General features: G+C 41.2%; 1 protein-coding gene across 3 annotated transcripts in view; it reads right to left on the reverse strand.

Moving 5' to 3' along the window:
- The window catches only part of Skap1 (src kinase associated phosphoprotein 1), a 270,881-nt gene that overhangs the window by 242,027 nt on the left and 1,766 nt on the right, over nucleotides 1–27,088 (reverse strand). For all 3 annotated transcript variants that reach the window (XM_070028251.1, XM_070028253.1, XM_070028252.1), the window contains exon 2: nucleotides 15,024–15,129. In XM_070028251.1, coding sequence (XP_069884352.1) covers nucleotides 15,024–15,129 — 106 coding nt within the window. The remainder of the gene's footprint in view (nucleotides 1–15,023; nucleotides 15,130–27,088) is intronic.

Consider the following 27,088-nt stretch of genomic DNA (forward strand, 5'->3'; position numbering starts at 1 on the left):
CGTAGATTGTGAGACAGGCGGCAAGTACAGTGCCAAAGAGCAAAGCCAGAGATAGCCTTTTGTTTCCAAACTTGTGTACTAGGAAAAAACAAACTAACAAACAAGGCTTCCCTCATACACAGGGGTTCCAGCTGACTGCTTTGTTTCAATTTCTGTCTTTGGCTCCTGGCCTTGTCATTCTGTCAAGACCTGATGGAGATGCCTGATCGGATGGTCATGTGACAGTGGCTGTGTCCCATATACTCAGGGCATCCCAGCTGACGACACCAATGATCAGCCCTTCCACTGGCAGATGAAGAAAATGAGGCAGTGGACGTTATTCTGGTTTCCCCACACTGTGCAGCCACCAAGGTGTATCTTAAGCAGAATGGGAGGAAATTTGAAAGCCTGAGCATCACTTGAAAGTGATTCTGTTTCTATGGAAACCCTTACAGCTACTTGGACCAACCCTCTTCAGTGATCATGTCTTTAAGGTTTCCCTTGTTCTGAACATGGGTCGTATCATTGACCCAAGAGCAGATGTTTACACGCAAACTTTCAAGCTGGCTTCATTATCCTGGCTCATTTGGGAGGGTGGATTTTTCTCAAGATGAACATCTGGACGCATTCTCTAGACTTCAATGTGAACAGCACATTCACCATGAGATTAATAAATCCTTCACTCTGTGAGGAAAGGGGAAGTCCAGAAAACCTAAACTGTGCTCTGCTTGACAGAAATGGTCTAGAAACGATGAGGTTGGCTCAGAACTCACACGGTGGTTAAAAACTGAAGGCAGAAGAACCCAGGTCTGGATCCTTCCAGAACCTGTTTTCCTCCTTGGTGAGGGAGGATTTGGGATCAGATAGAAGAAGGGCTGGCAGGGCAGGGGAGGGTGACAAAGAAGCCAGGGCGAGGGATGCAGAGGGAGAGGCCAGGCGAGGGGCCAGGAAGAGGTGCGGCACTGCAGGCGGAAACAGATCTATCTGGGAAGGGGCTGAAGAGGCTAAGAGCAGGTTCCAGTCCAAAGCCTCTGTTTTCTCTTTGATGCTTTGCCAAGAGTGAGAAGTGCTATGACAGGACAGACTGATAAGGGCTGGAGGGGGGTCGATTGAAAAGGGGAATTGAAAAGGTTGTTGACATGAAACACATTCACGAATGGCCAGCCATCATCCTGGGTTCAGCTAAAGTTGAAGACTAAGATTTACTGTGGTAGCAATTCAATTGGACCATTTTTCCTTAAGCCCTGGTTAGCCGCCCAGATGTGGAGAGAAGTGGAGCCATTCAATGGATCCAAGATTAGGGATTTTCTAGGCTAGGAAAAGGACAAGAGAGTAAGAGAAAAAATGGGAGGGACAGGCCATGGAGCTCAGACTGACCAGGGAAGAAACTAGTTGTAAGAGACTTGCCTACAGTGTCTGTACCTATGAAAAATTCTTAAGCTGAGAGCTCATGTCTGTAATGCTAACTACTCAGGAGGCTGAGATCTAAGGACTGCCATTGGAAGCCAACCTGGGCAGAAAAGTCCAGGAGACTCTGATCTCTAATTAACCAGAAAAAAAGTCAGAAGTGGAAGTATGGTTCAAGTGATAGGGTGGCTAGCCTTGAGGAAAAAAAATAAAAGCTAAGCTAGAATGTGAGACCCTGAGTTCAAGCCCCAGAACTTGCACGCATGCATGTGCATGCGCATGTGTGCGCACATGCACACACACACACACACACACACACACACAAACACACACACACACACACCACAATGGCCAATAAAGATAAAGACCAGCAGAAGCAAGAGTTCTCAGTCTTTCTTAGGAGATCATAATACTCCTCTCTCAAGAGAATAGAACTGCCCTTGGTCCCTCAGTCTCAAACTAGTCTTGTATGTACTGTTTTCATGGAAACATCACTTTTGTCCAGTTGAAACTTAGAAACCAACCCTTTAGTTCTTTCTCCCATCAGCCACCAAGATCCACCCTTCCTGTCCACCTGATCTATCTCCTTTCCATTTTTGCAGACACGGAGTCCACTCAAGCCTTCAAAATGCTGACACAGATGAGCAGGACCAGGTCCTAAGCACCCTCCCCCACCAGCTTCTTGCTGCCCCTGCCCCCATCTTCTCAGTGCTGATGAGAAGAGCAAAGGCTCTGGCTCTGCACACAGCTCTAGGCTGCAGCCCCAACTCCATCTTCATCTTTAAAACAGAAATATGATTCAGCTCCAATGGCTCACACCTGTAATCCTGGCTACTCAGGAGGCTGAGATCTGAGGATTGCAGTTCAAAGCCAGCTCAAGGCCAGAAAGTATATAAATAAGATTCTTATCTCCGCCTAACCATCAAAAACCCAAAAGTGGAGCTGTGGCTCAAGTGGTAAAGCACTAGCTTTGAAGACAAAGCTCAGGGACAGTGCCCAGGCCCTGAGTTCAAGACCCAGGACTGGCACACAAACAAAAACAGAAATAGGAAGCCAAGTGTAGTAACTCCTACCTGGAAATTGAAATTCAGAGCCAGCCCAGGCAGACAAATCCAATTATCTCCAAATAACTAGTAAAAAGCCAGAAGTAGAGGTGTGGTTCAAGTGGTAGAGCACCAGCCTTGAGTGAAAAAGCTGAGCAAGAACCTGAGGCCCTGAGTTCAAACCCCAGTACCAACCAACAAACGCATAGAAATTTTCACCCTACCTGCTTCCTCTGATTCTCCAGAGAATTTGCAAAGGTAATGCACGGAAAAACCTGTGAATAGAGCCAGCAGCTGGCAAAATAAACGTCAGCTGATTAGGTCATTAACATGACCATGAGTTCAGTGATCTAACAGGCCAACACAACCTCAAGATCTCTTGTTGAAATTCCCCTAAGCAGCTCACCCCATCTCTCAGGCCCATTGTCACTTCCTGTATTTCCTGGGCCAGCACCCCTTGCCTGTCCTACCTCCTTCTCCCAGTCACTCCAAGACAGAGCTTTGAGGCTCCTCCTGCATCCACGTCTCCTGCAGAACACTGTGCACACCTGGGCCTGCCTGTACACACCTGTATACTGCGCAGGTAATCTGAACTCTCAAAGGAAAGAGATATTGAGCGGGCGATCAACGAGCATTTGCTAAATCAGAAACAACAAGAGCAAGCTCTTGTTGAGAGCTAGCTCTCTGAGCTCAGAGTAGACAGTAGAGTCTATTGCAGGGAAGGAAGGGAACCATGCAGAGAGGAGGGGCAGGTAGACAGGCACCCCAACAACACTGTGGAGTGTGTATTTATTCCAAACAAGGTGAGCGTTGGTTGCCTTCATTTTCATCCAGCATCCTCACACAAAGGCAAGAGAGGAAAGAAAGCAATGGGGTTTTTATTAAAGGAAGAAGAGAAAGATAAAAATAAGAATGCTTTGTTAACTTAGATTTTTCATTCAAACAGCCTGGTGATGGTGGCTCATGCCTCTAATCCTAGCTGCTCAGGAGGATGAGATCGGAGGATCACAATTCAAAGCCAGCCTGGATAGACAAATCCATGAGACTTTGATCTCCAACTAACTAGCAAAAACCTGGAGGTAGAGGTGTGGCTCATGTAGTAGAGCGCCAGCCAAGTGAAAAAGCCAAGCGAGATCCTGAGTTCAAACCCTAGTAGTAAAGGGGGAAAAAAAATCTTCATGTAAAAGAATTTCTTCCTTATTTTTTTAATTTTTTCTTCCCAAAGCCTAGCTTCAAAGACTAACCACAAGATGACCAGCAAAAAATATACTTCAAAAGACATGTCTGACTACACACTGCAGTGGCAAGAATCCAGTACATAAATACAATCAATTTGCTTCCTCATTAAAAGCTTTCATGAAGAAAATGATTTAATACAAATGCAAAGGCTACTGACACTGATTAATTGAAAAATAACAAGAGGATCCTAATTAAAGATGGAATATCATTTCACTCACTCATATTGCAACAAAATCAGAATAAACAGAAAAAAGCGGAATCTAGAGAGAGGACCTCTTCTGGAAATCACTCAAAGAATTTTGATGAACTATTGGAATGTTGGTAAAATTCCTAATCTGTGTGTGTGTGTCTCTGTGTGTCTGTGTGTCTGTGTCTGTGTGTATGTGCTAGTACTGGGACTTGAACATAGTTCCAGGACTCTCTCCCTTAGCTTTTTCAACTCAAGACTGGCACTCTATCACTTCAGCCACAGCTGCACATCAGATTTTTGCAGGTTAATTGGAGATAAGAGTCTCACAGACTTTCTTGTTCAGGCTGGCTTTGAACAGCGATCCTCAGATCTCAGCCTCCTGAGTAGCTAGGATTATAGTGATAATTGTCCAGAGCCCAACTCTTCAGTATATCTTGTCATAGGATCCACAATCAAGCTCCAGTAGCATGATTGTTGGATTACTATTATGTACAAATTTGCTTTTCAGATAGAATGAAGAGGAAAACAAACTGTAACAGGCAGATGAGGCAGAGAAGCAGAAAAGTTGAATTCCGAGTCTCGAGTCACTTTATGAAGGCTGACAGGGAGCCAAAGATAGAGGGATCAGAAATCAGGCAGGTTTGGGGGTGAAGAATCGGTAGGCCTTCTTAGAGGTTTGGGGAATGAGAGAAGAACCACACAGAATGACTCCCCAGGATTCTGCCTCTGATGTCTAAGCTAGGGAAAAGGTGGAAGACTTTGGCTGTGAGAGAGTGGAAGGTAACAAAGTCAGTCCTGGCCCCTGGGACTGTTAGATTGCTTCCTGCTTCAAGTCACAGAAAACCGGACAGGAGCTGAGACAAGTAGAAGTTTATTCTCCCCACAAACATTCTGTCTAGGTACCAGTGGCTCACGCCTGTAATCCTAGCTACTCAGGAGGCTGAGATCTCAGCATTGTGGTTCAAAGCCAGCCAGGACAGGAAAGTCTTTGAGACTCTTATCTCCAATGAACTAGCCAAAAGAGCCAGAAATAGAGCTGTGATTCAGGTAGTAGAGCTCCAGTCTTGAGTGAAAAACCTAAGAGACAGAGCTCAGCCCCAGAATTCAAGTTCTAGTACCAGTACAAACAAAACAAAACAAAGTCCAAAGATAGAGGAGTCCAGGGTTGGTGCAGGCCCCAGCAGTGACATGAGGAATCCAATCCCACCCCATCGTTCTGGTCTAGCACTGTGGAGCAGAGCGGCGTTTTAAAGTGACTCCTGCCACTCAGTATATCATTATTGCTCATTTAAACTGTCCTGTCAGAAATTTCTGACCAGTGGACTCTACAGTCCTTAAAACTACCTCGTCAGGTGCTGGTGGCACACATCTATAATCCTACCTACTCAAGAGGCTGAGGTCTGAGGATTATAGTTGGAAGTCAGCCCAGGCTCTTAATGTCCATTAATCAACAGGAAGCAGGAAGTGGATGTGTGGCTCAAATGTTAGAGTACCAGCCTTAAAGTGAAAAAAGCTAAAGCATAGAACCCAGACCCTGGTTTTAAGCCCTAGTACTCTCTCTGTCTCTTTCTATCTCTCTCTCTCACACACACATACACACACACACACACACACACACACACACACACACACACACACACACACACACACACACACACAACTTCTATGTTTTATAAATCCTAGACCAACCACTGGACAAAGCAGAATGGCTTCAGTTAGCAATTGACCCCTAGCTAGCAAGGTCTGTGGTCAAGGGAGAAAGGAAGAGGCCTGCTAAGCAGACATACAGTAGGGTCATTTAACTTGGAAAAAGTCTGAGGTGGCCCGAACTACTAGTGTGCCATGCTAAGAACTAGGGGGAAAAAGACTCCTTGCTCTATCTTTCTGACTTACTCTGCCTTCTAAAGCCTCAATACACATTTATTCTCCTACACATTTACTTGTTTTTGAATTTAGAGGTATGGGGAGGGAAGCTAAAGAAAACCTCACGAGGGACTTTTTCTTCTAAGCAACTATTAGCTATCCATACTGACTTCATGAACGTGTCATACATCTATCTTGCCGGTGATGAAATGCTTCTGAGGCCCCTCCAGTGTCTCAAACAGGGCATCTACGTATACAGTCAAAGAAGGAGAGACTAGGAACAGAATTAATCTGCTTCTGCCATATGGTGCTGCTCAATGCTGGCTGAGGCCTGAGCACTCCATTTCACAAGAGTCATACTTATTCTGAATTTTAATCATTTTAAGATCAGCAAACATATGCCTACCAACCTGCTTCATTTACCCAAAATTCTGAAGCATAATCACACTGCACACTCAAAAAAAAATGATAGGTTCTTTTTAATTCCAAGTGGACTTCGAATTTCTCTCTTACCAGTTTCTCAAAACAAAGTAGCTGCTGATAGCTTCATCATAATGTCCTTACTTGATAAAATCTTCAAACAGGCTGGGGGCAGGGGGTGGGCACTGGTGGCTCAGCCTGTAACCCTAGCTACTCAGGAGACTAAAATCTGAAGATTGTAGTTCAAAGCCAGACTGGGCAGAAATGTCTATGAGACTTTTATTTCTAATTAACCAGCAAAAAGCCTGAAGTGGAGCTGTGGCTCAAGTGGTAGAGTGCCAGCCTTGAGCAAAATAAAAGAAAATAAAAAGAACCTCAGGGAAAACACCCAGTATGGGCACAGAAAAAAAAATTATGGGCCTGGGAAGGTGGCTCAGTGGTAGAGCGCTTGCCTTACATGCATGAGGCCCTGGGTTTGATTGCCCAGCACCACATAAGCAAAAAGAAAAAAGCCAGAAGTGGCGCTGTGGCTCAAGTGGTAGAGCGCTAGCCTTGAGCTGAAGAGCTGAGGGACAGTGCCAGGCCCAGAGTTCAGGCCCCACTACTGGACCCCCCCCTTAAAAAAATTATTTCTCAAATAGTTCTGTTAAGTAAGTTCTCAGTTGCTTCTTGGCTATTTTCATTGTCAGGTCACAATATTGCATAGGTGGAACCTTCTCTGGTCCTAGATTTCTCAGCCTTGGGACTGGTTGAAGAACACACACACACACACACACACACACACACACACACACACACACACACACACTATTCCTGTGAACACCGCACAGAGCCATTACACCCCCCTCCTCCATTTCCTTTTTCTAGAATGGAGACATTAACATTATCTAACACATACTCCATAGAACTAAACTACTTTCATCTCCTGGATATCTAATAATTTCAAGATAAGAACAGAAAAATCAGTTCTGCTTTTGTGAACTTCTGTCTCACATGCTGGAAAGCCAGTCCTAATGCCTCTTGAACATGTTTCAGTGACAACATTTACTGCACCAGGGCCAAAATGATTTTCTGCCACGTTCAATTCTAGTTCAATAAAAAGAATAAGGGCTTTAGCTCTAACCTCTGTCTTTTTTAATACCATAAAATGATTTTTAAAAATGTAAAATTGAGTTCCATTTCCTACTGGACTACCAATCTCATACTAGCTTTCCTTTGATCAGATTTATGAGAAAAGTCAGAAATTGCCTTTCTTTTAAAAAAAAATAAATAAATAAAAATTTCAAGATCTCCTGGGCAGAATGTTTGAATTGAATTTCAGCCCTCAATAATTGCTGGCCCAGAAGTAAGTATAAAAGTTAGCCATTTCCTGTTAGTTATGACAGAAATAACAAACTGGATGAGATCCTTAGTTCAGTCTCATCCCAAAATAAGGTTATTCCTAGAAAACTACCGTTGTAAAAAACCACAAATATATATAATTACATTTCCAAATTGAGGAAGTCTCTGGTTTTCTGAAATCACAATGAATGAGCCCATGGTTTCCAAATTGCAAAGACAAACCAATTATATTTTTGCAACATTTTATTATGAAAATTTTTAAATATACATGAAGAAAGAATACCTACATTTTCTCACAACTTAGACCTCGTGATTCATATTTTATAATATTTGCTTTGAAACAGATCTATCTTATTTATCTATCTATCTATTTATTTTTACAGTACTGGGGTTTGAACTCAGGGCCTTGCACTTGACTAGACAGTCATTTTACTAGTTTGTGCTACATCCTTCTGTTTTTGGATATGTTGTATCTTAGGCCATCCTTGAAATTCAGTCCTCCAGATCTCCATGTTCTAAATAGCTAGGAGAGGATTAAAGGCCAACATCACCAGGCCTAGCCGTTATCCCCAAAGCTTTGACATGCATATAATACATGAGACTTCACTATTTGGTTGTGATTCTTTTAAGGCAATGACCTTTTGAAAAACCCAATGACTTTTTGCCACTTTTTTTTTTCCCAGTACTGAGACTAGAATTCAAGGTCTTGGTAAAATGGAGGTTCTCACTGACTTTTTGCCTTGGCTGGCAGTAATCTATACATCTATATACCTATACATCTATATAATCTATACAATCTATGGAATCTATATAATCTATATATCTTTGACATCTTTTACCTCTCAAGTGACTGGGATTGAAGGTGTGAGCCATGATGCCCAGCCCCTCCTTTTCATTCTCAATAGAGCACGGTATTCTGTTTAAGGAGTTCAGTACTGGAAGAAATATGTATTGAGCTATTTTTTCAAGCAATCTAAACATTCTCTTTAAAATACATTATCTAAAATCTTAAAGACTGATCATTAAAATACCATAATACCGTTTTATTACTGGACATTTATTCTGAACAAGCAAGGACTATGCTCATTGGTAGAAAATTATCCTAAGAAACAGATTTCTTCATCTAATCTTTTTTTAAAAATCCATTACTACTTAGCATGGAAAGTATGAAAACATTATTCTATAGTAGACTTATATAAATATTTATTTTGTGGGATGCCCAAAGGGAAAAATCGCCACCAGCTAATACTACAATAGCCCAGTGTAAAAAAAAAAAAAAAGATCAAATTACATCTTGAAAGATACTAAGATACCACCACAAGTGAAAGAATAAGTAATACAGGGCTGGGAAGGTGGCTCAGTGGTAAAGCGCTTGCCTTGCATGCCTGAGGCCCTGGGTTCGATTCCTCAGCACCACATAAGCAAAAAGAAAAAAGCCGGAAGTGGTGCTGTGGCTCAAGTGGTAGAGCGCTAGCCTTGAGCTGAAGAGCTGAGGGACAGCGCCCAGGCCCAGAGTTCAGGCTCCACAACCGGACCCCCCCAAAAAAAAAAGAATAAGTAGTACAATCATTAATATGAAATTAAAGGAGGATTACACATATCAAAGACTTTCCTTAAAAGATCAGCTTTCTTCTAAGCCAAGCCAGAAAATCAATGGTAGGTAACGCTGTACTAATTTCAACCTCAAAGCTAAGAGAAATAAACACAATCCCTTACCCCTAGAGAAGTAAATTCCCAAAAATCTTTAACACACTTATGAAATCTCTGGATACATCCATTTGGCATCAATCAGTGAGAAATAGCCCTGAAGTTATTGCATGTCTTTCCCTGTGTGTGTAGTACGCACACAACAGTATGGAACTCAGGGCGAGGGCTCTGAGCTACTAGCTGCAGCCTTCCTTTTTTCTTTTTTTAAGGATAGAAAGCAAGAATAGGACTGAAAAGGGAAGAAATGAATTATTAGTCAGGGTGTTAATGGCTCATGCTTATAGTCCTAGCTACTCAGGAGGATAAGACCTAGAGGATCTCAGTTTCACACCAGCTTGGGCAGAAAAGCCCATGAGCTTCATTTCCAGCAAAAAGCATGGCTAGAGGTATTGTTCAAGTGGTAGAGCATGATGTACTCAAATTATTGCTATAATTCTTGAGCCTTTCAAAGTTATTGTACAAATAGGATTTCTGCATTGGTACCAAATATCAATCTTTGTCTTTTTTTCCTATAGTAGAAAATATCAGAATTATATAGATTCTTACTCTGAATCTTTTTTTTTTAATTCAGATTAAGCCAGGTTAAGCAGAAAACCTGAAATTTCCACAGAAAGTCAGAATTCTTTTTATGAGGTTTATGCTAGCAGTGGATCAGATTTCATGCAGAGCAAAACACTTGCCCACCCACCATGAGACTTGTTCTCAGGAGTCTTTCAGCCTATATTTTAAATGTCCTGGGTTTTGCTACATGAATTTCTTTATTTCTCTCATCTCAAAAGCCTATAAATCTTCTTGTCTCTTGTTGGAATTCCTTTAGTATTATTAAGCTGCACAGAAGGAAAAACTCTCCATGGTTCTGGCCTTTGCTTCCAACAGTGAGCATAAATGACTAGTTGTCTCAAAAAAAAAAAAAAGGTAGGAGGACTGACCCCTACCTCAGTAATAAAAATATTGTTTCCTTCATCCCTCCTTCCACTCTCAATATATTATCATTGTCAGGTGACCTCCACTGGAGTAAAACATTTAAGAAATGCTCCACTGTTTCTCCAAAAGTGTAAGGATGTCATCGCATTTCAGAGTGTATTTCATGTGTGTTTCATTCCAGGTGTTGCACATCTGGAGATAATCCTGCAGTGACTATAATCACACAGACAAACTTTCATCCTGAAAGTACTCATCCAAAAGTACTCAATAAAACCCTGGAATTAACCAGGTATGGCACTACACACTTGTAATCCCAATACTCAAGCAGGAGATAGCAAGTTCCAGGCCAGTCTTGGTTTTGTAGTGATACCATCCCTCAAAATAGCAACAAAAGAAAGAAAGGAAGCAAGCAAGGAAGGAAGGAACGAAGGAACGAAGGAAGGAAAAAAGAACCAGGGGCTGGTGGCTCATGCCTGTAATCCTAGCTGCTCAAGAGGCTGAGATCTGAGGATCATAGTTAGAAACCAGCTAGGGCAGGGAAGTCTATGAGACTCTTATGCCAATAAACTGCAAGCAAATAAATACATACATACATGCCAGAAGTGGAGCTGTGGCTCAGGTGGTAGGGTGCTAGCCTTGAGCAAAAGAAGCTCAGGGACAGCTCCCAGGCCCAGAGTTCAAGCCCTAGGACTGACACCCAAAAAAAGGAAAAAAAGGAAGGAAGGAAAGAAAAAGAAAGAGAGAGAGAAAGGAAGGAAGGAAGGAAGGAAGGAAGGAAGGAAGGAAGGAAGAAAGAAAGAAAGAAAGAAAGAAAGAAAGAAAGAAAGAAAGAAAGAAAGAAAGAAAGAAAGAAAGTTGTTACTTTTCAGGGAAAATGTCTCTCTGACAAGCAGTTCAAGGAATAGCAATGAAAATCACAGCTCAGGACATGAAATACCACCACAGAGCTTCACTTTCTCCAAAGCACAAAGCCTGCCATCCATTTTGGTTTTGTCTTATATGGAAGGAAGACTGCCTAAGTAATACTTTCAATCCAAAAAAATATATAGCTAAAGATGAAGAGGTGATACTATTATTTTTTTAAGACAGAGAATTGCTTTGCTATTAGAGCTGGAAAACAGATGAGGGCTTGGGGGGTCGTCTATGACTCTTGACACAACTATAGCTTCTTTGGGTCAGTCACTCTAGACAATTGAAAGGCTGGTGAAGGCACTTTCAAACCATGGCAACTGAGTCACACGCTTCAGTTTGCCAAAATTTGCCTTGCTTCAATTTGCCACAACGGTGGCAAATACCAGCCAGAAACAAATAGGGTCAAATCCTTAGAGTTTACCCTGAACCAGAGGCCCTTGCTAATTTACTCTTCTCACCTTTCATTCTCCAGCATTGCAATGTTGAAGAAAGAAGCAAGAAAACAATCAAGTGGGAAGCTGCAAATATCTGTGGTATTTATACTTATCTAGTGGACTTTCACAGATTGTCCTACTAGAAATTTCTTCCCCCTGTAGTAGCAAAATATAATTTTAGACATGTCCCTACACACACACACACACACACACACACACACACACACCCTTTACCAAATTGCTAAGGAATTATTGCTTTAATATGAGTAAAGGTAAAACTTGAAATGGCTTTCAATCATTCTTTTCCTGTTCTTCAGCCATTATTCACATATGATCAACTCACAAAAATTTTTGTGGGTTTTCTTGTGTATGTGCCAATATGGGGATTTGAACTCAAGGCCTCATACTCTTGCTTCGTATTTCCCACTCACAGCTGGAACTCTTGCCACCTCTACTTCTGAGTTTTTGCTAGTGAACTGGAGAGAAGGGCTTCCTAGATTTGCTTGCCCAGGCTGACTCTGAAAATCGATCCCATGCCACGTAAGTAAATGAAAAGGTAAATGCAAGCTTTCAGTACTCTGAAACCACTTTGTGTCAATACTTGTAAGTGCATAACATTGAACAGACATAAGTGGGACACGAGAGATGACCGAGGGTAAGGGAGAAGATTCTGTCAAGTGGGGTAACATTAACAGGATAATGACTAGAGGGTGGAAGTAAGGCAATGTCAAACAGCTTGCCAAAGGCAAGCTTCCTTCTTCTATTTTTCTTGCACAGTATCAGAATCCTGGCTCCTCATTTCCTCGGTGGTCTAATGATCATGCAGAGGTAAATAAAGTGTCGTCTTTCTTGTGACAAATCAATGAACAGAAAGCTCCTGTCAACAATGCAGATGTTCCTTAAACACATGCTGGTCATTTCCTGAGTATCCACCCCACAAACCACACAGAAAAAGGAAACTTCTCTGCTCCTTGAGAAATACAGCCCTCTGTGTGTGTGCGTGCGTGCGTGTGTGTGCATGTGCACAAACATAGATACAACTCAAAAAAGCATTGAAGCCAGATGCCAGTAGTTCATGCTTGTAATCCTAGGTACTTAGGAGGTTGAGATCTGAGGAACCAGGTTTAGCACCAGCCCAGGCAGGAAAGTCCATGAGACTCATCGCCAATTAACAACCTAAAAGCTGAAAGTGGACCTGAGGCTCAAGTGGTACTGTAGCATCTTTGAGCCAAAAACCCTCAGGGACAGCATTCCCTTCCCCCTGGAAAAGAGCACTAAGAAATACTGGGGAACTGGTGAGAATGAGTGGCCACAAATTTGCTTGATATTACCCATTTAATGTTGAAATCTAGGCCTGTCCCAGTGCCATGGTAAAAATATGGAAAATACCATAAATTAATATGTATCTTTGTATATACATATGACTATAGTCGAATTGTATTTACATTTCTCATCACAGCTTTTTATCAACAGCAACAACACATATACCATGGTATTCAGGCTTCCCTCTTCTGGAAAAACAATTGAAAAGAATTCCACCCTTTTTTCTCATGCTACCTTTATAGTACTATAAAAATACAAAGGCAGACCTGTGAAAATTAAAATTTCTACAGATTAAACACATCTGCTAGAGAAGGAACATTATACAGTGTAGCATGGTATTATTACAATATTCTTTTCAATACTCTTCCAGTCAACCAAAAACCATGGGCATTTCCATTTTTACCAATCTCTTATCTTGTGGATTTTTTTTTTTTTTGGTCAGTTGTGGGGCTTGAATTCTGGGCCTGGGAGCTGTCCCTCAGCTCTTCACCTCAAGACTAGCGCTCTACCACTTGAGCCACAGCACCACTTGCAGCTTTTTCTGTTTATGTGGTACTGAGGAATCAAACTGAGGAATCAAACTTCATGCATGTAAGGCAAGCACTCTACCACTGAGCCACCTTCTCAGCCCACCTTGTGCATTTTGTTTCAATTATTCAGGCCAAGCAAGGCTGCTAACTATACAGGCCTCAATCGGTGAGTAAAAAGGATGCTGGGGGCTGGGAAGTGGCTCAGTGGCCCCATGACCGACATAAATAAATAAATAAATAATAAAAAGGATGCTTAATTAGCATGCAGGAAAGATCTATTAAGATCCATTCGAGCATCTTGTGAGGTTCTCACATTCCTGGGGGTAAGAGCTTCTGGTTGTGCTCTTCTGATGGACAAGCTCCTGCTTCTAAGATGCTAAGAACCATCAGCTATGCAAATGAAACCCCAGTCCTGACCCTGCTCAGTTCCACTAGCCAGAATCACAGGATCGTGAGTTTGAAAAAGGCAAAAGTAACATTCACTTATCCCCAGCTCTCCTTCACCGCCCACATTTCAAACAAAAAGTGTTCAAAAAAAAAAAAACCTAGTGTAAAGGGAGATTTGAATTCTCCTCTCACCTCCAAGCAAGTTTATGCATCTATGAAATATTCATATTCTAAAATGTGACTCTGTGTGTGTGTGTGTGTGTGTGTGTGTGTGTGTGTGTGTGTGTGTGTGTGTGTGTGTGTGTGTGTGTGTGTGTGTGTGGTGCCAATATTGGGGCTTGAACTTGGGGCCTGAACTTGGGGCCTCATGCTCTCCCTTAACTTTTTCACTCAAGACTGATACTCTACCATGTGAGTCACAACTCCACTACCAGTGTTTCGGTGGCTCATTGGAGATCAGAGCCTTATGGACTTTTCTTCCCAGGCTGGCTTCAAACTTCAATCATCAGGACTCAGCCTTCTAGGATGACAGGCATAAGCCACTGGCACCTGGCTTGAATCTTTCTTAATGATATTCCAACACAGACTAGGATTAAAACATTCCAAAAAGCAACTGAATACATGTGGTTTAAGTTTTCATTAGAAAAGGCACTGTGAAAGCAAAGTCAGTACCCAATACACAATGAAAATGACCTGATACTGCTTGATACCTACTTGTTACTAAATTTGGCCCCCAAAAAGTTCATTTTCACTATTTTGTTCTTAAATGCAAAAGTGTTCAATAAAGGCCAATGTAAAGTGCCAAATCTAAACGCAAAATCTTAAGACACATAATTATGAGAATACTTTAGCTGGGCATGGTCGCTCATGCACACAATCCTAACTCCTCAAGAGGCAAAGATCAGGAAGATTGCAGTTCAAGGCCAGCCAGGGCAAGAAGTTCACAGATAACCCATCTCAACCAATAAAAGCTGGCTGTGATGGTCTGACATCTCAGCTACAAGGGAAGCATAAGTAAGTGGACTGTGGTCCAGGTTATCCTAAACATAAATCAACACCTATTCAAAAACATAAAGGAAAAAAGGCCAGAGGTGTGGCTCAATTAATATAGCACCTGCCTAGTAAAGGCAAGGTTCTGAGTTCAAAACCCAGTACCACCAAAAAAGAAAAGAAAAAAATTGGTGAATTATACTAAGCTTGTCTACCTGTAAGTATGAAAGCTATGGCAGGTGTGTCTTACTGTGTTAATTCATACTACTAACATACCAATTACAAGTTGTTTTAAAGTTTATGAAGAAGCACAGAGGAACCAGTTTACACAAACCTAGCTTTGATTTGCTGAAAGCCACGCAGAATGTGATCCCTGTTGTCCCTTGCACCAGCACTGAGGTTCTCATTTCGCAAACCTTCTGCCAAGAAATCTTCAGAATCTAAAACAAACAAAAAAGAGATTAGCCAGGTGCCAGTGGCTCATGCCTGTAATCTCAGCTACTCGGGAGGCTGAGATCTGAGGATCTGCCAGCTTGGGCAGGAAAGTCCATGAGATTCTTATCTCCAATTATCACAGAAGTAGTGCTGTGGCTCAAGTGGTAGAGTGCTAGCCTTGAGCAAAAGGAACCCAAGGACAGCTCCCACAGCCCCAGAGTTTCAAACCCCAGGACTGGGGTAGGGAGGGCTGGGGAGAAAGATGTCAACAGCAAAGAAGAGATTTAGTAAGGGACAAAGAGGAAAAGCTGAAGGATTAGGAAATTAATATTGTTTCTCCCTTAAATTTTTTATAGTTGTAGGCTGGGCACTGGTGGCTCATGTCTGTAATCCTAACTATTCAGGGTGCTGAGATCTGAGGACTGCAGTTTGAAGCCAGCCCATGCAAACAAATCCTCAAGACTCTTACCTCCAATTGACCAGTATAAAGCCAGAAGTGAAGGGATGGCTGAAATAGTCAAGTCCCAATTCTAAGCAAAAAAACTAAGGGACAGTGCCCAGGCCCTGAGTTCAAGCTCCAATACATACACACTCACACACACACACACACACACACACACACACACACACACACACACACACACACACACACACACACATACACACACACACACACACACACATTGATAGTTTCAGATCTTATGCCACACAACTGCACAATTAAGATGATGCATGTTATATATACCTTGCCATAATGAAGACTAACCAAAATTTCACATATGTGTATGTGTGTGACATGTTCTAAACATATGTGTATGTGTGTGACATGTTCTAAAAATCCAAGACCTTGCTGGGAATTTGGAAAGCTAGGGCATATACCAACTTTTCTAAACCATTTTAAAGAAACACATATTTAATTATTACCAATGGGAAGAAGATGGACTGTCAACTTCATAAAATTATAAAGATTACAAATCAGCCACAGAAGGTCACAGACCAATTGGAACTCAAAAAGAAATACCAATAATTAGAGCTGAAATTTTAAAAAATGGCTGAACTGCAAAATCATGAACAAAAAAGGCAGGCATTGGAAAGCGAAACATTAATTAACAGAGATATCATCAATGAAAATGACAACAGAACAGAGTGAAGGAAGCCAAATGGAAAAGAAAAATGTGTCCAGAGAAGGAAACTTGAATTAATGTGAACATACAGTATGAAATAAGGACATGATGGAAATCTATATTATGAAACAAATCATGTTATGTTGAAGGAAGGAATCAGGGACCTATGCAAATTTCCAGAGACAAAACATATTGATAATGATTACAATTCCAAAAATACTTTGTTCTGCACAAAATGTTCATCACCCTTAAAAAGCATATAAATAATACAGTTTAAAAAAAACACCTCTGCCTCCAAAAATTGTGCCTACGCAGGAAACAGTTTCATATATATTACCAAAATAATGTTGTAAATTTGTTGGGTTACACAGCACATTTTAAAGTTTGTTTTACTTTCATACCATTCAATAATAGTGAGCAAAAAAAAACCTAGATGATAAACACACAAGCACTTTCTTTAAAAAAAAAAATTATTGTTAAGCTGAGCGCCAGTAGCTCACACCTGTAATCCTGGCTACTCAGGAGGCTGAGATCTGAGGATCACAGTTCTAAGCCAGCCTAGGCAGGAAAGTCTGTGAGACTTGTATGTCCAATTAACCACCAGAAAATTGGAAGTGGCGCTGTGGCTCAAGTGGTAGTGTACTTGCCTTTAGCTGAAGAGCTGAGGGACAGTGCCTAGGCCCAGAGTTCAAGTCCCACAACTGACCAAAAAAAAAAATTATTGTTATTATAATGCACAGAGGGGGCACAGTGACATAAGCCAGGTGAAGAATACATGTCTTTTTGGACAATGTCACCCCTTGCGCGCTCACAGCTTTTCTCTTACATCCCCTAACAACAAGTTGTATAGTTCATTTTTAACATAGTGTCCAATGAGTACCATTGCTGCATTTGTTCACCTTTTGTCCCTCCATTTGCCTCCTCTTACACTTCCAAATACATATAAATGAACAAATAGAACAAAAAAGAAAACAAGCACAGCAGGAAAGAAATAAACCTTGTTTCCACTTCCTGGAGTTCATTTTGATAAATATTATTTTGCATGATCAGATGCACATAGGCCTTGTGCCTTTCTGGTCCTCTCCTATTCAGTCTCACTGTGTGTGAATGCTAGGTGTCTGTATAAGTTATTATGCACCATAGCTCTTTCAATGAGCTAGAAAGCTCTGGAAGTCAAACATGTCACAAACATCTAAGGCCCACATTATGTCCACCACAAACATCATTTAATGGGCTCTTCAAGGGTCCTTTGCCAAAGAACACAGAATAGGAAGTTGAATGAAAAGGCAAAAACGAATAGCATCTGAAGTTCCACTAATGCAATATGTGGTATTCATGGAAGGAAGATCAAAAACCACATGAACATCTCAACAGCCATGGGAAAAACATTTAACAAAATTCAATGGCCTTTCATAACGAAGAAACCCAACAAACTGGCCTTGGAACCAACCCCTAGTACTGGAAAAAAAAAAAAGTCAGGGAGAGGGGCTCAAATAATTCAACAGAAGAAAAATAGATTTCTCAACAAATAGTGCTGCCACAACTGTATCTGCCAAAGGATGAAGCTAAGCTGGTGCCGGTGGCTCATGCCTGTAATCCTAGGTACTCAGAAGGCTGAGATCTGAGAATCATGGTTCAAAGCTACCCTTGAGTAAAAAAGCTCAAGGACAGAACACAAATCCTGAGTTCAAGCACCACAACTGACCCCAAAAAAAAAGAAAAGAAAAGAAAAAAGAAAGATGCTAGACTTCTGCCTCACATACTATGTAAAATTTAACTCAAGCTTGGATCAGGTGCACCAATGTAAGAGCTAAACAATGCAAAACTCTTCGAAGAAAATAGACAAAAATCTTTGATCAGATTAAGAAATGCCTAGATTAGTTGAATCATTTTCTAGGTTTTTCTTAATCCAATCAAGTTAAAAATCAAGAGTAGCCATCACAACTAGTTTTTCTTCCAAAACGCAAATGTAATAAAATAGAACTAAAGGTTCCTAAAAGATTTCATCTAATAAAATATTAAAAAGAAAAATAGCCTAAGAGTGAAACTAACACCATCACATACTACTAATGACAATACTGTAACAAGTAAAACTTCTATATTTAAAAGCCAGGTCTTCCATACTGTTGGGAAGGTGGCTCAGTGGTAGAGCACCTGCCTTGCATGCATGAGGCCCTGGGTTTGATTCCTCAGCACCACCTAAGCAGAAGAAAAAAAAAAGCCGGAAGTGGCATTGTGGCTCAAATGGTAGAGTGCTAGCCTTGAGCTGAAGAGCTGAGGCACAGTGCCCAGGCCCAGAGTTCAGGCCCCACAACCAGACCCCTCCAAAAAAAAATTAAAGGAATTTAACTGTTATTTAAAAGATCCTCTCAAATAAAACAGCTTAGATAAATCCTTTTAAAAGATTGACAATAATGTATAGATTTCAAAAACCAACTTAAAAATACATTTAGAACTCAAAAACCAACTTAAAACAGGCCATAGAGGGGTGACATTAATCATGATGCATTGTACTTATAAACTGATTTGTTAAATGGTAACAACTTAAACATAATAAAAATTAGCTGCAAGCAGGTGGCTTATACCTGTAATCCTAGCTACTCAGGAGACTGAGATCTGAAGATGGTGGTCCAGACAGGAAATTCCCTAATAATCTTATCTTCAATTAACCAGCAAAAAGACAGAAGTGAAATTGTAGATCAAGTGGTAGAGAGCTAGCCTGAGTGGGAAAAGCTCAGGGACAATGCCTAGGCCCCAAGTTCAAATCCTAGAATAGGCACACACCAAAAAAAGAAGGAGGAAGAGGAAGAGGAAAAGGAGGAAGAGGAGGAGGAGGAGGAGGAGGAGGAGGAAAGAAGGCAGACAGGCAGAAAAACAGGCAGGCAGGAAGGCAGGAAAGAAAGAAGGAAGGGAAGGAGGGAAGGAGGGAAGGAAGGAGGGAGGGAGGAAGGGAGGGAGAGAGGGAGAGAAGAAGCAAACAAGCAAGCCAGGCATGGTAGCTGCACCTGTAATCCTAGCTACTCAGAAGGCTGAGATCTAAGGACAGAAGTCAAAGCCAGCCAGAAACGTTCTGGGCAGGAAAGTCTATGAGACTTGTATCTCCAATTAACCACCAAAAAGCCAGAAGTGGAGCTGTGGCTCAAGTAGTACAGCACTAACCTCCTTGCTTAGAATTTAAGATTGATATTAAATTTTTGACCTGGTAATTACTTGTCCTTCCTAAGGCATTCACTTTAGCCTTTTGTTCGGAAGTAAAAACATGTTCACAAGGCTGACATCCAGCCTACGAATTCTATGTGAACTTGCAGGAAGTTATCAAGAGACAACAGAGATACTGCCAGCCCATTCTGCTTGTGGTTTCCTTCCACCTGCTCTTTGTTTCTGCCCTGTGGCTCAAGAGCCATGTGGTGTTTATATTTTTAATTCTCTTTCTGCATCCTGTAGAGGAAATAATAAAAGTGCCTACTCATAACATAGAGAAAAACAAACTCCCCAAACTAAAACATAGCAAGTTTAAGTCTTACTTTTGAAATCAAGCATTTGCCATGCTCGTTTGAGAGTCTAAGGATCTGTCCTAGAGAAATCTTTGCATGGCTATGAGAAGATAAATGAAGATGCCTCAGTTCCGATGGCACTGCGTAACTAGAATAAAAATGTACATTGGGGCTGGGAAGGTGGCTCCGTGGTAGAGCGCTTGCCTTGCATGCCTGAGGCCCTGGGTTCGATTCCTCAGCACCACATAAGCAAAAAGAAAAAGCCGGAAGTGGTGCTGTGGCTCAAGTGGTAGAGTGCTAGCCTTGAGCTGAAGAGCTGAGGGACAGCACCCAGGCCCAGAGTTCAGACCCCCCAAAAAATGTACATAGATAACATAAATATTCATCAATAGAAGAGTTAAACAAATTGTGAAAAGCACACCTATAATAGATTGCTTTAGTGATGTACATGCAAATACATCCAACATCGAATATTCTACTTACTCCGATGTTGTGTAACAAATGTTTAATAAAAATATCTCTGTGCCTTTTTTTGTCACAAGACTACAATACCAAGTGCTAGTAAAGACATGGAGCAATTGCTTAATGAGGGCATGAAGTAGGTACCATCACTTTGGAAAATGACTTAGAATTTAATATGCCCCTACCCTAAGACCCAGGAATTCTACTTCTAGATAATTATCCTAGAGAAATGAGGGTTTATGCACACAGGGTAAGTTATGGAAGAATGGTCATAGCAGCTGCATTCAGAAAAGCCCCAAATTGCAAACAACTCAACATCTCTCCATAGAAAAATGAATAAACAAACTGGAATATGCAAATAGTAGACTGCTACTTAGTAAAAAAAGAAAAAATAGGAGGAAGCCCATCCACAAAGCATGAGTAAATCATACACACACTCACACTCTGTGGAAGGCATGTAGAGTGCCTGCGGACTATGGGAAGCTGAGCACGGCAAAAAAAAAACTATGGTGACAGCAATCAGAATGTCATGGTCTATGTGGTAGACTCACAGGTGTGTGTGTGTGTGTGTGTGTGTGTGTGTGTGTGTGTGTGCGCGCGCGCGCATGCGCGTGTGTGCATTTAGGGCTTGCCTCACATCCATGAGGTTCTTGGTTCTGTTTTCAGAACTGCAAAAAATAAAGTGCAAAGGAAAGAAAGGGGGGAGAAAGAAAGGAAGAGAAGAAGGAAAGAAGAGGGAGGGAGGGTGAGAGGGAATAAAGAGACTCACACAAAAAGTTATCAGAAAGGAGTTGGGTCATTAATCCTAGCAGGTGGCACTAGTGGCTCATGCCTGTAATCCTAGCAACTCCAGAGGCTGAGATAAAGACAGAGGTTCAAAGCCAGTGTGGGAAGACAAATCAGAGACTCTTATCTCCAACTAACCATCAAGAAAAAAAAAAAGAAGTGGCGGTGTGGCTCAAGTCGTAGAGCAGCAGCATTGAACTAAAACAAGAGTTCAAAGCCCTGAGTTCAAGTCCCCATATTGACCCCTCCCCCCCAAAAAAAATCCCTTACTGCCTAATATAGTAGCCACTGGAGCTACCAATGAACTAAAATGTAGCTCACACTACCAAGTAGCTACTCGGGAGGTTAAGATCTGAGGATCATAGTTGGAAGCCAGCCTGGGCAGGAAAGTCCATGACACTCATCTCCAATTAACTACCGAAAATGCCAGAAGTGGTGCCATGGCTCAAGTGGTAGAGCACTAGCCTAAGCAAAAGAACTTCAGGGGCAGCACCCAGATAAATGAGTTCAAGCTACAGAACCAGCACAAAATAAAATAAAATAAAAAGATTGCTAACTAGAAGGACATATTCTAATTCTTTAGTTCCCCCAAGGTTCTATAACAAAATACTACAAACTGGGTAATTTATAGACCACATTCCAGCCTGTGGAAACGTCCAGCCTGTGGGCCTTGGAGAGTGCACAAAATCATTTGGGCTGGCCCTACAATAGCAGGTGAGACTTCAAATTGAATAAACCTAGGAGCTTTTTGCTTAGTAACATAAACATAAATGCCAGCTAACATCGCTCCACAAGTAACATGGCATATAAAAGGTTCACCACCTCTGCTAGAGACTGGAAAGTCCAAGATCAAGGCCCTGGCAGATTTGGCACTGGCCAGGGCCTACTTGTTGGTTCACAGGTAGCTCCTTCTAGCTGTGTTGTCTCATGATAAAAGAAGCAAGGTAGCTCTCAGGACCTTGTTCACAAAGGTACGAATTCCATTCATGAGATCAAGCATCATGGTTTGAAGCCAGCCCAGACAGCAAAGTTCATGAGAGTCTTATCTCCAATTAACCACCAAACAGAAATGAATCTGTGGCTCAAGTGGTAGAGCGCTAGCCTTGAGCAAAACAAGTTCAGAGACAGCACCCAGTCCCTAAGTTCAAGTCCTAAGACTGGCGCGCACGCATGCGCGCGCGCACACACACACACACACACACACACACACACACACACACAAAGTGTCAAATGCCAGTCTCTCCTCACCCCTGTAATCCTAGCTATCAGAAAGCTGGGATCTAGAGGATCAGGGTTCAAGGGCAGCCCAGGCAAAAAAATTCACTAGACTCTATCTAAAACACACACACACACACACACACACACACACACACACACACACACACACACACATACACACACACACGCACGCACACACACACACACACACACACACAAGCAAAGTTGGATGCATGGCTCAAGTGGTAACTCTAGTAGTCTAACAAATGGAAAACCCTCACCAAAAAGACAAAAAAAATTTTTTTTTGTCTCAAAGTCCTTGCCTAAAGCTATGGGTAGTTTGTTCAGGAAGAATACTCTCTCTCCCCCGCAACTGGTTTTTAAGTTCTGAGGATTGCACCCAGAGCTAAGCGTGCACTCTACTATTGAGCCGTTGGTTTAGTTCCTATACTTTAGCCTAAAGTTTAGTTCCAACAACCTTGATCATCTGGTGTTCCAGAAGCCCTGGGCTTGCAATACAGAAAACAACACGGAATATCGGGCCTCAGCCTAACAACAAGGAATAAGAGACAAAGACAAGAATACAAAACAGAGTGAGGTGTAGCTCACTATTGGATCATGGGCTTAGTACATATGAGGTCCTGGGTTCAATCACCAGAACAAAATGAGTGAAGTGCAGACAGTTACAAAGCAGGCCAAGGACATCTGTAGCAGAAAAATCCCTAAATAATTCCATAGATCTGTTAAAGTCCAATCATAGGTATTTGCTATAAAAGAACAACTCTGAGTTAAAAAGTGTTGAACTTTTTTGGATTAAAAAGTGAGAAAAAGAAGGATGAGAATGATGGCTCATGCCTGTAATCCTGGCTACTGAGGAGATAGAGATCAGAAGGATCTTATTTCCAGGCCAGCCAAGTCAAGAAGTTTACAAGACCCTATTTGAACCCATAGCTGGGTGTGGTGGTATATGCCTGACACCCTAACTACATGGGAAGTGTAAATAGGAGGAACATAATCCAGGCTGTTTGAATGCAACAGCCTATTTGAAAAATAACCAAAATCAAAGGGACTGAGAGTGTGGCTCAGGTGACACAGTACCTGCTGAGCAAGTTCTAGGTCCCCCGTTCAAATACCATCGTGGTGGGGGCGGGGGATGGGTAGATCCCAAAGCTAAAATGCATCAGAAAAAAATCATTTTAGAAAATAATTAATCACAAATATTAACACTAAAGAGTTCTAGTGCTTAAAGAAACTCTTAACTATGTAGCCAAAGAAATTCACTCCTTCAAGTCCCCTGCTAGTTGGAATTTTACTGTATGGAAAAGAATTTTATGGGTGGGTACGTCGACCAATACGAATCTGGAGAACAATCTGGCAGGAAGTGATTAATGACTGCTTCTTTCCAAAGAAGTTTAAAAATAAGTAACCATCGGCATTTGGGGACTAGTGTTAGCACAGCACTTGCTACCACATGCAGCCAGGTTATTGATGCTGTTTTGGCTTAAATCCATATTCAAAGCAGGGCTTCAGTAATTGGTAGGCAGCTGGGATCTATCAATTATCAGGGTCAAGTCGGCACACTGCATTCCAGGACAAATTGTGAACCAAAGAAATATCTTTCCCACCTCCTTCATATATGCCTCCTTTGCTTCTAACTTCAAAGATGAGGGAAGAAAGAGCAGGAAGAAGAAACTGATTACATTTGTATCTGTGGAGCCAAGATTAGCCAAGTGCCAGCATAGCTCTGCTTTTGTTTTCAGTGTGGTTATCACAAAACAAAAACAAAAAGATAACTCCTGCACTGGAGCCTGATTATTTAAAAACAGACTTGAATATTTCCTCCTCTTTCAATAACTAAGAAGACATCCTTTGTTTAACTTATCTATAAGGCACTTGCTTGCTGATACCAGACTATAGGAGAGTTTGACAGTCTGTTAGTCTATCTGAAGATGCTGTTTCTGTGTTACTCTAGAAGCTTCTCACTGCTTTTTTCATTTGCCAAAAATCAGACAGAGAATTTTCTTTTTCTTTCCCTCTCTCCTTCCTCCCATCCCTCCCTCCCTCCCTTACCTTCTTGTTCTTTCTCTCCTGTCTCTTTCTTTTCTTTTTTCTTTTCCCCCCTCTCTCTTTTCCTACCTCCTACATCTCCCAGAGTTCCACCAAAATCACAACCACAGTTAATGGCTCAATACCCTTTTTAAATCTCTGAGCTTTTATTTGTCTTTTGTTGGTACTTTTTTTTTCTTTTAAATAACTTTATGGGTTGTTTTTTCCAGATTTGAAAAGTAATTGCGTGATGTCACAATTCAAATAACACAACTATGTGTGAAATAAAAATTAATAATTATTCTTCCCTCAGGAAAAAAAATTCTTGCTCTCTTCCCAAGAAGAGCAATGTTAACAGCTACACGTGTGCTCTAACTTCTTCCGAGACTGACACAAATGTACTTAACATATGGGACTTTGGGGGCTGTACTTTTGTTTTGAAATAAAATGTGGCATGATAGACACTAGTATGAATTTTGCCTTTTTGATCTCCATGAAGCTAGGCACCAGTGGCTCAAACCTGTAATCCTAGCTACTCAGGAGACTGAGATCTGAAGATTATGGGTTGAAGATTATGATTTGAAGCCAGCCTAGGCAGGAAAGTATTTGAAACTATTATCTCCAATTAAACAGCAAAAAGACAAAAATGGAGCTGTAGCTCAAGTGCTAGAGCACCAACCTTGAGCAAAAAAGCTCAAGGACAGCACCCAGGCCCTGAGATCAAGCCCCAAGACTGAGGTATGAGCACACACACAAACATACAACACACACACACACACTGCCATGAATACTTCCCAAGCTAATAGTTGGACAGATAAACATAAGACAGGTAGGTAGGTAGCTATAATAGATGATAGATAGATAGATTGATACATAATAGGTAAGTAGACATGATTGATGATAAATAGATCGTAAGTAGATAAGATAGAGCAAGTACATTCTTTTAATGAGCACAAAGTATTCTATAAGATCGGTGTGTCATAATTTATTCAATCATCACTGCCTTTTCCAACTCCTGGAAATTTGTGAATATATTTTCTGTCCTTTATTTCTGCAACAGATTTCTAGAAGTAGGATTTCTGTATCAAAGAAGACATTTTTTCAGATGTTCAAATTGTTTATATTCAAACAAAATGAACCTCAGACTTTCAAAATGGTAGTCCTTTTCTTCCTTATGTCAGATTTTGGTACAAACCTTTCATGGTGTTTTGCGTATTTTATTTTCAAAAGCACACACATTACATCAAAAAGAAAAAAGAAAAAAAAACTTGCTCCTGTCATCTATGCTTGTATAGTCATAAATAAATAAATGCTTAAGTTAGGGCAGCAATGGCCGATGTTAAATCACTCGGTAAATGTTTAGGCCTTGGCTTATGAAAGTAGTAATTCATCGTGGGAACTTCACCCCCATGGTGGCCATGTGACCACAGGAGTGTCGCAGCTCTCCATTCTGTGACTCTCTCCCACGGGATGACTATATAGAGATCAGGGGCCATGTATTACTTAATTGTCAACAGTTAACCTTTAAAAGTATGTGGTAGGGAGACAAGTAAACAGCAACAGATGACAAATTGATGGCCATTTAGGTTTCTAACATCCACAAATTATTTGTATCACAATGAAGAATCCAGCTTGTCTACCCCAAAGACTGTGTCCCTTAAAAAAATAAAAATTAAGCTGGGCACTGGTGGCTCATGCTTGTAATCCTAGCTTCTCGAGAGGCTGAGATCTGAAGATCGAGGTATGAAGTCAGCCTGGGCTGGAAAAAATCTGTCTTTTATTTCCAATTAACCAGCAAAAAAAATCCAGAAGTAGAGCTGTGGCTCAAGTGGTAGAATACCAGCCTTGAGCAAAATAGCTAATGGATAGTGCCCAGGCCCTGAATTCAAGCCCAAGTACCAGGACAAGAAATAAAAGATAAAAAAATTAAAGCTAAAAAATCCTATAAGCAATATGTGGTATTATTATACAAACCTCTCCAAAACATACTCTCCAATTGTTTTTCAATAGAATCATTGGCCGACTTCAGATTCAAAACAATAATTGCAAACTTCAAAAGACAACAGCCATAAAGAAATACACGTAACCAATGAAGCTCCTTAAAATATAACCTTAGACTCCTCTCTCTATTCTAAAGACCTGAGTGCCAGCATAGATTGTTAAGACACAGCAAGTTCGATAGCAAAGTATGTGACATGCAATTAATCTCCATTCATACCCTGTTCTACTTGTCAGCAGACAAAGATTCTGCTTTAGAAGGAGATCTGAAGACTTCAATTAAAAACAGTCAGCTAACAAGAAAATAATCTAAGCTAAAGAAAGGTGGCAGGTGCAGAAATGAGTTGTTTACCGAAGTGTCAGTTTTGAACAATAAAGAAATGCACATCAAAAAATGGTGGAGTAGATTTCATTGCAAGCATCTGAAAATAAAAGGGAATTTTCTGCCAAGGTTGTACACAAAGCTACAAAATGGGGTAACAAGTTTGTAAATGAGGCTTCCTCTCGTCAAATGATAGACACCCCTAAAAAAGGATTACATTCTATCACCTGCCAAGCAGTTGGAAACAAAACAAAAAACAAAAAACTTCAACCTTCCTTTGCAAGTCTCTTGCACAAGCAGCAACAGGAAAGGGAAAGAAAGGCTGGTCAGCTTCCCCACAGAGGCCTACATGATGCTCTTTTACCCTACTGCATGTTTTAGTCCTGAAGTTCAAGTCTTATTGGAGTCATAAGTGAAATGGACTTTGGAAACTTCACCTCAAAAGACATGTCTCAGGCTGCGAATGTGGCTCAGTGGTAGAGTGCTTACTTAGCATGCATGAAGCCCTGGGTTT

The sequence above is a fragment of the Dipodomys merriami genome, unplaced genomic scaffold (assembly GCF_024711535.1).
Source record: "Dipodomys merriami isolate MVZ:Mamm:240054 unplaced genomic scaffold, mDipMer1.0.p SCAF_19, whole genome shotgun sequence".
Classification (NCBI taxonomy): Eukaryota; Metazoa; Chordata; class Mammalia; order Rodentia; family Heteromyidae; genus Dipodomys; species Dipodomys merriami.